At 36.2% G+C, this 13042-nt stretch overlaps 1 protein-coding gene across 5 annotated transcripts in view; it reads left to right on the top strand.

The window, feature by feature from the left end:
* Positions 1 to 13042, top strand: part of LOC108903338 — a 258607-nt gene that overhangs the window by 233280 nt on the left and 12285 nt on the right. For 4 of the 5 annotated variants that reach the window (XM_018705490.1, XM_018705511.1, XM_018705494.1 and 1 more), the window contains exons 3-4: positions 1242 to 1439; positions 6204 to 7520. In XM_018705490.1, coding sequence (XP_018561006.1) covers positions 1242 to 1439; positions 6204 to 7520 — 1515 coding nt within the window. The remainder of the gene's footprint in view (positions 1 to 1241; positions 1440 to 6203; positions 7521 to 13042) is intronic. The other variant, XM_018705503.1, reaches the window with a different exon arrangement.

Raw genomic sequence — 13042 nt, 5'->3', positions numbered from 1 at the left:
CTTTAATCTAAAATCGACGGGTCTGAGCATTTTTCTACAATCTTGACGCAGTTCCTGAAAATGGCTCTGTTTCGTTTTCATTTGGCCACCCTGTATATACTCAGAATAAAGTCAAAAGTCGCTCAATTGATAGCAATAACTCGGATTGGACTCATTTCTGATACAATAGTTTACTCAGTTGTAGGTACTCATACTAATAGAGTGAAAATTTCACTCAACCGGGTGTGTACAGAAATTGATATCTACATTATTGAATAAAATTGAGTGAAATTTGAGTGAATTTTTTTACAATGTATGGATAAGCAGCGCATAATATAAAAAAATAAATACGCGCGAGACATCAAAAAGACGCGAGCTTCTGATACTGAATCGCAAGGATTTGGGACGTTTGGCTAGCATATTAACTTTGTCAAATGGAGTTTTCGATATAACTGCACCTTGAGGAGGATAAAATTTTTGAAAATAGCTCAGAAGGCATTTGCTGGCAATGTAGTTAACTAGGTATATCATTTATAAAAATGTGAAACAGTAAAGGTCTGAGGTAAGAAGCCTGTGGGACACCATATGCAGCAACATATTCCACTGACTTGAAATCACGGTCTTCAAGGAACTATAAACGTTCAGAAACACACCAATCATATCCAGTGTTTAAGCAGAATACCGTGAAATCTATCAAATTCCTTACTGAAATCACTATACAGATGACGTGAATCTGATTGCCGGTATCTAATGCAACATACAGTCGCTGAGCAAGCATAGAAGATTAGTTATTGTGGATCTACCTTTCTCGAAACCATGTTGAACTGAAGCAATTTTTCAATGAACAATACTATAAATTATGTCGGGAAAATAATTATTATTACAATACATTGTAAGACCTTGGCAAAGTTGCGTATAATAGTGTCCAGTTCTAGTTCTTGGTAAAGTTTTTATTGCCTTTTTATGAATAGAACAAACTATTGAAGTTTTCCATGTGTCGGGAAAGGTAGAAGTGATCAAAGATAAATTCAACAGGTACAGTTTTACGAAATATACAGGATGCTTATTAAAATTCTGAAAATCACTCTTCCTCTCCCTGAAATATCTATTGTTGACATTATTGATAACCTTTCAAGCCAAATCCCTGAACTTTTCACCCGCACGGGCCGCCGCCGCCCACACTCCGGTGCACACTGGAAGACATCACGCGATGAGTAACCACCACGTCCTCCTGCTAGCTCACGTCGCCGTTTACGTTTCAGGTAGTGGACTTGCGAGCCCGCACCGACGCGGACGGGGCTCTGCAACAGCAGGCGCGCAGGCAGCTCGAGGTGTTCCAGAGCCAGATACCCGGGGGCCATCTGCAGGTCATCAAGACGCACACGGTGTCCAGCAGCAGGTGGACCAACAAGGCGGCGATCGGTGATGGAATCGGCAGTAAGGACTTCGAGAATTTGCAGGTGAGCCGTTCACAATTAGCTGTAATTTTGTGATTGTGTCACGTGTTGCACACGGCGTTGCAACATCTGTGGGTTCGGATCGGAAGATTTTGCTTCCAGATCGCGTTCTTCGGAGTCAGTCAAAGTTTATGTTAAAAATTATGTTCGAAATGTGCAACTGAGTTTGCTCGATGTTATTTGAATGTTTTTCGCACACATGTTTTAGCCATGTACGGGGTGTCGGAAAGCGAATGGGCCATACCACAAGAATAATAAATAAATAATAAATTGATATAGATCAAATTACCTCAGCGTTACCTTAAAAGTTTATCGGTTTTCAAAAAAAAATTGTGTAAAATTATTTTATCACCTTTAAAAATATTTCAATGAAATTTGATGTGAAGAATTTTCTGGGATAGCCCAAATGAGCTAATTTTTTACCTAAAACATAGAGGACGGTAAAATATACCTTAAACAATCTTCGGTTTTTATTTTGTTGTTGCAGAGATTTTGAGAAAACGAGCTATTTTAAGAAGCCTCATTTTATTTACTGCAAAGAATATATATCTGTTGCATGCCGCTAAATTGCACCCTTCCAGAGAAAAGTTTATTTAAAATTTTTACTACAGGCATCAGTGGAATATTTATCCTTTTAACATAATTAAACTTTACCCTTTGGCTAAATTTACAGCTTTTAATTTAGCTGTATATTTTTTTTTACAATTAATTTAGACCATATTAAAAAGTCGGAGCCTACTGAGACGTAGGCTTTTGAACCTAGGGTACAAAATAAGAGAACCTAGATCCCAGAAGGCGTAGTCTCTCACATTTGACTAAGTGGACTAAATCGTAAAAAGTATTATTGCAGATTTAGCAAAAAATTTACTTTAAATAGAGTAGAATGTCCCAAATACCTGGGCTGTCAGTAACTTATGACTACTATAAAAAATTGAAATTCATTTTTCTGTGGAATGGTACAGTTTTAGAAGTATATCATTTTTGAAAGTAAATGAAGTCTATAAAGACATTTGCGTATCCCTAAATCTCCACAAATAAAAATTTGACAGAGAACCAAATCTGTTCTTAGTGACCTTGAATTTTGTTAAAATATATTTTTAGTTATCTCAAAAAATGGATTAAATTTTTTTTTGTCGTATGTAGTATGGCCCGTTCGCTTCTAAACACCCTGTATATTGATGTTAAAAAAGAGATACTATAATTTCAGAGACTGATGGTTAGAGAGGATGAGTTATTGTCTTTTATTTTTCTTCAATACAAGATCTCAAAGATCATTTTTTTACCCTTTATCATTAAGTTTTCAATGATACCAAGTATTGCTAGTTTCCAACTATCTTGTAGAGCTTGTTATCCTACCTCCTTTTTTAACTTTTTTTTAGGTTAGGTTTCCTGCATTCGTTGTTATAGGTATGCTGTAATATGATATGAATGAAATAAAATATTCAGCAAAAGCATCAGAAATAATTTTTTTGTCAGTTATATGCTGATTATTAATATTAAATTGAAGATCAGAGTTTCTATTTTTTCGATTTGACTTTACAAAATTCCAAAAATTGTTTCCTACTTAAATTGTGTTCAGTGTTTTTAATATACTCAGAATGAGCTTGTTTGATTTCTAATTTTAAATTTGCTCTTAATAACATAATGCAAAAAACATAACCTTAAAAAAGTTATACCTATTCTAAAATGTCGCTGAGGGAGATAGCTGATATGAAGGTACATGCTATCTCTCCCTTGTTGATTGTGAGGTTGGCTGTTCCTGTCACGTAGTCAGAGAGGGGATGAGCCAATCTCGTTCGGTGAAAGAAAGATAGCATGTACCTTCATAGCAGCTATCTCTGTCTTCACCTTGTAAGTATGCTCGAAGGTTTTTATTTATTTGTAACTAGGAACTTATGGAACACATTCATGTTCTTGGCAGACACGAAAGTAACAACAAACTGTCAAATGCGTGAAATATAAACGCGAGTGCCTCCATCGCGACGACGTTATGAAGCAATAATCGGCGGCAAATGGCGTTGGTGCTTTGACTGAACTAAATTCCCTTCATAGGACTTTAGATTGGACTTAGATTGAACAAACGTTGTGGGTGCCTGTACGAGTTCTTCCGCGCCAGTCTTATATCAGAACGTAAACAATTGCTAACGATGATTGTAATTTATTTTTATAGGGTAGTGATTATCAATAAACACACAGAACACGTACCAGTTCAGTACTCATCGGCCATTAAATTATACTTGAATTACAGATATTACGTTAAAGAACGTACTGTAGAATTACAAAGGAAATAGTTGTTTGCAAAGGCAACGTATTATGATGAACCAGTTTTAAGCACAATGTGTAACATCATAAAAATTAAAGAAATTGTGTACTCTTTTCTCTACGTACAAATTTTCCGTATCAAAATAACACAACTAGACGATTTCACTGCATGTACTCATATTTTACTTACATATGCCAGCAAATTCACATAATATTCATATTTTTAACGTTCCAAGTGAACCGTGAGGTAATTTTCATGTCAATGTAAAATTTAATTGGCCGCCTACTTATTTAATATAACCATTAGAAGCGTATACACAATGGAGGCAATATTTCGATTCGAACGTAATTATAATTCATTACATAATGTTTTAGTTAATTAAACAAGATATTAAAATTTAATTTTTACGTCAACTTCCCACCGGTTTGAGGAGCCGTAGTCACTGAACCAACTAGGCAACATTGATTGATTCGCAAGCAGCGGTTGGCGCAAGATTATTAAAATCATATACTTCATCACTAAAGAGAACGAAATTCAAATGTCAAATGGTGGGAAGCTCCAACGAATCAGACATATGGCATCATTGAAGTTAAATTATGTTTCTACTGAAACGTTCATACTTGAAAAATAAAGAACAAACAATTATTTTTCGAAATAATTGTTTCATTATTTCTTTTTTTTGATATTTAACAATTTCATATGAAATAAAAATGTGTTTTTGCAAACATTTTCAATATAAAATAAATTCATGTAAGTATAAAAAAAATTAAAAACAAATCTTTAATGACGTCATTTTATTTTCATATTCTTCTCAGAAAACCCTTTAATTTCATACCCGTATCATGGGGGTGGATAAAAAATAACTGGTCCGCCATCTTTGGGAGTCCGCCATAGGCCATAGTGAATTTAGAATGACGTCACTTAGCCTAACCATGCATTGTCATCCAAACTAAACGTGTATACAAAATTTCAGCTCAATCAGTTGAGGATAACTGTTTTAAAATTAATTTGCAAGATTTGACCCATACTAACAAGGCAAGTTAAATAAAAGCTTGTAGCAAATTTTATCAATTTATTGATTTTTAGCAAAAACGGCAATTTTAATAATTCGAATCACAATGAAAGAAAAATCGCAGCTGTTTGAACTCTTGAGGGTTTCTTAGATTACTTAGGGGTAAAAAAAAAACTGAAAATATCCTAAGTCTATTCATTATTTGTAAAGTTATCTAAAGTTTAGTGAAAATCTGTAAATTCGCAATTTTTTACCTTTTTTTAAATCAAGTTTGTTGTATATACGCAAGGCCAATCTCGGTCAAAATAGAGATTCATATCCGTGGAGACCCAACACTACACTCCACAAGAAAAAAGCGCAGCGCGAAAAATAACATTTTTGACTGCTTCCAAAATTTCCGCCGAATTACTCAAAGAACCTTCCAGCCGCCCCAAACACCAGAACCGCAGTAGACGATACCGCCAGAAGCCGATGTTATCGGCAGAGCAACCACCAACGATGCGCTACAAAGCTAAAATCACCACAGTTTGGTAACATAAAAAATTTCTCCAAAAAAATGCGAGATTGTAACTGGGGAACCGCAATACAAAATCACAGTACATGTCGGACTGCAATTCCATCACTTGTTCTACGCGCCTACAATCCAGAGAGGCCAACTCTCTATACCTCTGGTAAAGGGAAGTCGAGATTCGCAGCACCGTAAGCAATACACGAAGAGCTCGATAAAAATACCGACTTTCCCCATATTAGAAGTAATCCCGGGAATAATAATGATAGTGAAAGACGACATGGCGCCCAACATAGGTTCAAACGTCCGAAGCGCTAACAGAAAGTGATGAAAGACGGCAGCCTGTCCTTAAATAAGTACTACTTATATAAATAAACACTAAAATTTCCACTTGTATTTAACCAAACAGCCACTTCATCCCATAATTCGTCAAGAACAAATATTATTATGTTATAAGTACAAGTATTTTACTTTTTTAGTCGCACAAGGTGGCCCTAATAAGTATTTCACTAATTAAGCAAGAAAATAGACGGATTAATAGGGCTGTCAGAGAGAGCCGCAATTCAATGACGTGCCAAATGGATCAACCGAGACATATGTGAGCCGCTACCTCAGAATGCTTTTCACGTTCGTTCACGTCACGTTACTATACTGTTGCTTTGTTATCGTATGGATGTTGCATATTTAATTCCTCTCCGTTGGTGTTTATGGTGGTGTATTGTAGACAACTTAGGTTGTTGCTTTTTAATAAATAATGCGTACACCTATGTCCTGCGCCTCAGTCCTAGAGATCAATTATCACTGGTCTTATCGTTACTCGGCTACCAAGCGTGTCTCAACGCGTTGATCCAATATAAACTGCACAAAAAACAATGAAATGATTCTCTCCGCTATCAAGATATAAAAAACACGGTTCATGACTGTAAAGCAACTTACTTGTATAGACTGATTTTTTATTTATAACATATATTTTCTTGTTTTCAGCTCTCCCTCAACCCTTTAGACCTAAGCTCGCAAAAGTCCAAGGCCTCCGTGGGGCGCAGCGCGAGTAGGCGGCCCCCCACCCGTCAGCGACCGCGTGAACCGCCTAACGAACCGACCAACCCGCTCAGGGACCCCCACCTCACGGCGGCGACCAATCTGCACCGGGTGACGCGCCTATGCCACCAGATCCACGAGACCGCCGTAAGGCAGGCTTTCGGGAAGCGGTCTTCCCCGAGACCGGCGATAAGCGACCGTGAGAACGGCGACGGCAGTGTCGAAATATACGAAATCGAGAGTGCGTCTTCGAGCGAAACGAAGTCCCTCAACGGACACTCTAATCTCTCGCGAACGAAAAGTACTAGCAGTGACGACATCCACGTGGTGCCCGAGAAGGACACGGCCACGAAGAGTGTCGAGGACTTGGAAGATCTCGAGCAGCTCCAGAACTGGAGGAGGACGTCGAAGATCCGCCGATCTCTACAGTTTCCGAAACAGAACAAGACGTCGAGCAGCAAGCCGGTAGACTTGCCCGAGAATAGTGTGAGTGTGAGGAAGATTCGCGAAGATCTCGAAAAGGGCAGGCGCCTTAACACCGCTCTACGGAACAACAGCGTCGATCTCGAAGCCTTAGATCAAATCTTACAGTCGATATCGAGCTCCAGTAGCATACATTCGGACAAGGCGTCTGATAACACCGACGATATAGAAGCAGAACAGGCGTCCAGGAAACAGAAGCGAAATTCTTTTGTAACTGTAGAGTCCATAAAAGAAGTTAAGGGAAGACTGAGGCGGACCAGTTCACCTACAAGCGATATATACCGTCTCAACCCTAAAGAGGTGGATCCCGATGATGGAATAGTCACCGAGGAAGTCGCCACTAACCCTACAGAAATGCCTGTGATCGAGAAATCGCCCAGCCAGTCCCGAGTACGTTCCTACGTGTACGGAATGGAAGCCTTACTAAACAAAAAACCAGGACTAGGTACTGGTAGCCTTGAGTCTAGAGGAAAATTAGTTAATAACACTACTAATATCAAAAACGAGGACTGGTATAACAGAAGAAAGTCCTACGGGTTTGAACAGATGCACAACCAAGAAGAATCGGCGAACACCATGTCTCTTAAGAGTAAAAATCTCGTGGAATCATCGACCGACAGCGGCATATGCAGATCGACTGAAATAGTGGTCGTGCCGACGGCTACCAAGACTAACATTTATAACGAAGATACTAACCACTACAGTTCTGATAATAGCGATGCGGAGAATAGGTATAAGGGATACGATTCCAGAAATGGCAACGGGGCTGGTGCGGGACAGGTAGGTGCAATACCATCTAGAATATACGCGAGATATAAGACAGTGGTTATATTTATGAGTGGTCACTATTCATAGATGTAGAACTGTGTTAAGTCTCGTGTAAAGATCAAAAATAGTTGGACCATTCGTCGGTTATCTCACCTACTGTGGAAGACTATTGTGTCCAAACCGGTATATGTCTGGTGGATTGGATCGACAAATGATCCTAGTGTTTACTAGATATTGCTGGATAATTTAATGTCGGTCGTGGTTTGTAACTCACAATATTAACAATAATTAACAATAAAATTGTGTATTTAATATTCCCAAAGAGATCTAAATTGTGGTTTCCGGGATTAATTTCCTCACTTGTTTGTTGAATATCTCGAAAAGTAATGAAGGCAACAGCTTGGAAATTTATTATATTTCAAGGTATATGCGAGAATAATCTTTCTTTCACGACCGTGTGACGCCTGTATCATACCCATTATCCATTAACCAAACAGCCTTTAGTCAGTTAGACCCAAAACTTATCCATTGTAAACATATACAGGGATGGCCAGAAGTACGGAATAAAATTCATATCTCTTGAATGAGTTAATTTTTTTAAAAACGCCGAAACACGTTAACTGATTTTGATTGTTTTCACATCTTTCGGTTATATAATAATTAATTTTTCTTCAACCCCCTAACCCCCAGATACCCATACTTTTTTTTTCAAATGGAAACATAAGGCATGAGGGGGCTCGTTGAAAATCTTATAGAAAACCGAATCCAGCCATACCAAATAAACAAGTTTTATTTTTTCAATAACAAGTTTTTTTTTCATGTAGAAATTGAAACAACTAGATAATTTACAAAAATAAACTCAATGTCGCAAATGCTGATAATGTCCTCCATTCACTATTTGGCATTCTTCAAGACGATAGTAAAAGCTGTCCACAGCATTCTGAATGACTTCAGCTAGTAAATTATGCATCTCCGAACTAATCTTGTTCTTTAAATTCTCAATATTATCCGGTCTGTCATGGTAGACTCTTTCTTTCAAATATCCCCAAAGAAAATATTCCAGGGGTGTTAAGTCGAGGGATCTTGGCGGCCATTCAAGTGTATCCCGTCTACCAATCCAGCGATTTGGAAACATTTCATCTAAGTATCTTCGAACATCAATACCAAAATGTGGGGGAGCGCCATCTTATTGGAACCAAATTCTTTCATTCGGTATATCTGGATCAATTTTATGAGAGAAAATCACAGCTAGAGCAGGTATCAGATTTATTAGATAAGATTTTCTTCAAAAATGAATGGGCCCAAGATTCTGTTGTTGATGATACCTGCCCATACATTAACTTTTTGTGGATGCTGCGTATGCGATTCGCATGTCCAGTGTGGATTTTCCTGGGACCAAAAGCGATAGTTGTGCCTGTTAACCACTCCATTTAAATAAAACGTAGCTTCATCCGAAAAAAGTACGTCTCGTTGAAAACCATTATTGTCGTCACACCGTCTCATCATTTCCTCACAAAATTGTAATCGCCTATCATAATCGTCTTCCAAAAGCTCTTGGACAAGACATACCTTATAGGGGTGGTATTTCTCTTGTTTCAGAAACATTCGAATTGCAGTTCGAGAAGCATCGTGATTGCGGGCCAATGAAACAGTTGAAGTATGAGGATTTTCAACAAGTTCTAATGCAATGTCTAATTTCTTTTCTTCATTCAAAGCACGTGCCCGTCCAGTTTTGGGCAAAGCCTGTACTGTACCGTGTTCCTCAAATTTGTGAAATATTTTACTAACTGTCCCTTGCGAGATTTGGTTTTCGGGATATTTCGCATTAAATAAATCGCGCACTTCAGCTGGACTTCTTATTTTGTCTCCACATCCAAGCAATATCAAGATTTCGATGCGTTGCCTTTCCGACAATACCATTGCAATTCAGTAAATAACTTGATTTTGACACAATAGTAACGTTCTGAACTCCAATTTACTACTAAAGCGAAAAATTAACCAGAAAGCCTGGCAAGTAAGTGGTGCCAAAAATACGCAACATAAAAAATATATCTTTTTTGCGTTAGCAGTGATAGGTACAGTTTCAAATTCTTTATTTTATTCTGTGCAAATTCATGGAGATAATTAAATTTTATTTCACTTGTTAAGTAGGTGTTTTATACAACCTGAAAAACCATGCTAATGAAAAAATAAAACTTGTTTAATTGGTATGGCTGGATCCGGTTTTCTATAAGCTTTTCAACGAGCCCCCTCATGCCTTATGTTTCCATTTGAAAAAAGAAAGTAGGGGTAGCTGGGGGTTAGGGGGTTGAAGAAAAATTCCCGTATGAATAAAATAACAGCAACAAGAAAATCATGTATAAGTAAACTAAATTTATTTGAGCCCTGAGGGTAGGATGCGCAGTGGTAAAGTGGTGGAATTGGAAACTGCCTGCACTTCCGTCTCATTCTGCACTAAGTGTATTTTTTTTAATTAGAGCATTCTAAGGCTCAAGTGAAATTTGTCCAGTATAATATATTCAAGGGAACAACTCAGTTTCATTTATTTAAATGTCAATGCATTTTTGAAACTGCGTTTAGTGTTGGTTAAAACTACTGTTTCAAAGGAAGTAGAAACACTATTTCTTTTTAAGTAAATACTAATAAATTGAAATTATTAATCACATATCTTCTTCTGGTATTCTTAATTCGCAAAATACATCTTGGGTACCTTCTGCCTCTGAATGTAGTTCTACTACTATTAGTACTACCAGATCTTTCTTCGATTATCAATCGTCTTCAAATGCTTGTTTAATAAACTTTTCACATCAGCCATCTTCTTAAGGTTTAAATGTCAATGCCTCTCTTTGCAATAATACTTACCCAGAGAAAAACGGTTAAGCTTCCTTTTCTTTCTATGAGATGGATTTGGACACACCTGTGTTTGAATTACATATGTATCGTTTTGACTGAGAGAATTTGAGATACCATGTTCTACAGGTTTTAAAGACTATTCAACACATGACTTCTAATCCATAACCAAACAGTCTTTGCATAATTCCTAAATATTCACGTACGTTGTCAGATAGTTGCTTCATTTTTCAAAACGTTTTCAATTCTCTTAAGCGTTCTATATCTGTGGGCAGAAAAGAATATCCTGGCACTTGAAATATTAACAATGATCTCCATATTGGGAGGAGCAACATTTAATAAAAAGTAAGAGTACATGACAATCATAGCCATTTTGGATTTTGCATCCATCGACGTTAGTACACAATCTAATGGCGAAATGTTTGACAAATCAGTTTCTTAAAGAAGATGAAATACGGGCAACTTGAAGAATATAGAGACTTAAAAAAATCATTGCGCTGCTGAATACATTTCACGTGAACCTTTTTTAAATTCATGTTCCATAGGCAAAGACATTTTCTAGTGACATTTCACTTTTAAAAGAACCCTGAATGACAGTAAAGTCGATTAAAGTAGGCAATTTGACCTGGAATGTTTGAGTTCACTAACTTTTTCTGACAGCCAAAGGAAAATGTAATTATTTTCTCATCAGCTTCTTGCAATTTGCTCCTAGTTTAGTGATTAAATTGGTCTCTTCATCTCATTACTTTTAAAATTGAGTCACTAGACTCGCTATAAAATCGCCATAATTTTTTTAGATTTTCGAAATACGGGGTGTTCAAATTGTACTCCAAAAACAATTTTTTCAAGTAACCTTAAAAGGTTTAGACTTCATAGTTGGTCCAGAAAGTGATACACTGGATGTTATTTTTTGGGATCCCCATCATCTTAACCACCCTATAACATTTGTAAAAGTATGCCTGTGGTTTCGACAATACAAAATTCATATTTAAAAATTCCTTGTCCCTTGAGAAATTTTAATATCTATTATGGATAGCGTTGATTTCGCCATTTGGAAGAATGATTCTAAGCAAAAAAAAATAAGAAAAAATATATGTCAACTTCTTAAAATGATTTCCAAAGATACCAGAGCTATTCCAGAGTTGAATTTGAGTAGATTTTCATTTAAAGCCAACACAATTTTTTATTGAACGAGTCCACATGGGTAACACAAAATGACTTTTGAGTTAGCTTGCTAAACTATATGTGGCAAAATATCATAATGAGTAGGTAATAAATAAATAAAACTTGTACACTAAATAAAACATACAGGGTGGGCCATTAGTGTGAGAAAGTAAAATAACTCCCTTGTTACTCATAATAAAAGAAAAAAGAAAAAAGTTTATATAAAAGTTGTACACAATCAATAAACGTAAACGACGAAATTAATTTGAAATATACAGGGCGATGACTAAAACCGGGACACGCCAAATATTACATTTTTTAAATGGAACACCCTATATATTTATAATAAAAATTAAGTTTTTTCAGAAATGTTGCTATATTTTAAAATCTAACAATTTTAAGTACAGAAGATGCTTAATAAAAGTTGAAGTGAACCGATATTTGAATAAAATAGAACAATAAAATACAGGGTGTTCCGTTTGAAAAATTTTAGAAAATCTTGTTTGAATTTTCTAAAAATGATCGTATTATAAAAAATGCCCTGCATAAAATATCGATATTAGCCTTTGTCTAATATTTACCTATAACTCTGTCTAATTATTTTGTTCCAAGTGTTAGTAGTTCAAAGTTCTTCGAGGTCATGTTTTTTCCAAAATTCGAAGAATTTTTTACATAACGTACATAACCCCGCAATAAAGTGTTAAACTGTTTATATTGCCATATGTAGAATTTTCTCAGAAATCCATAGGTTTAAAAATATACAGGGTGTTCCATTTAAAAAATGTAATATTTGGCGTATCCCGTTTTTACTCATCAAATGTTTCAAATTAATTTTGTAGTTTAAGTTTCTTGATTCTGTACAACTTTTATATACACTTTTTTCTGTATTATGAATAACAAGGAGTTATTTTATTTTCTCACGCTAATGGCCACTCTGTATAAATAAAGATTAAAATTAGATACCTAAAAGTGCGATGATAATTTAGACATAAATTTCTGGCATTCCCTCAATTCGTTTTGACTAGGATAATAGGCCAGGAAAATAAGCTGCGAAATGACCATTTCGCGACTTTTTGTTTCGGCAAGCTGAATTTATCACTATAGATGCTAAATATTATGTACAATAACATATTAATGTAAACTCTTTCAAAGAAGAAAACAAAAACTACCTAAGGTGAAGGTGAAATGTAAAACAGTATATTGTGAGAAAATAATAATGCACAGTCACGTAGAGCATTTGAGACTCGAGAGCGAACTATATGAATGCCGGACTTCTACATCGTAAATGTAAACTATTTAATCCTAAATAAACTGATGCCTCACCATTCAATCCATCAACGCAGCTCCATTGGTCTCTATACCGGGTGTCCCCAACTGATATCGCTTACATTAGTTTCCATAGTCATAAAAATGGGGGAAAGGTTATTTACAGGCTGGTTAATTGTATAATTTTTACGTAAATTCACGTTTTTCGCTTATAACCTTTTTCCGTTCATTTCCACGAGAAAACAGTAAAGTAC

This window comes from Anoplophora glabripennis, unplaced genomic scaffold (genome assembly GCF_000390285.2).
Source record: "Anoplophora glabripennis isolate ALB-LARVAE unplaced genomic scaffold, Agla_2.0 scaffold12, whole genome shotgun sequence".
In the NCBI taxonomy this organism is placed as follows: domain Eukaryota; kingdom Metazoa; phylum Arthropoda; class Insecta; order Coleoptera; family Cerambycidae; genus Anoplophora; species Anoplophora glabripennis.
This window is presented reverse-complemented; position numbering and strand designations above follow the sequence as displayed.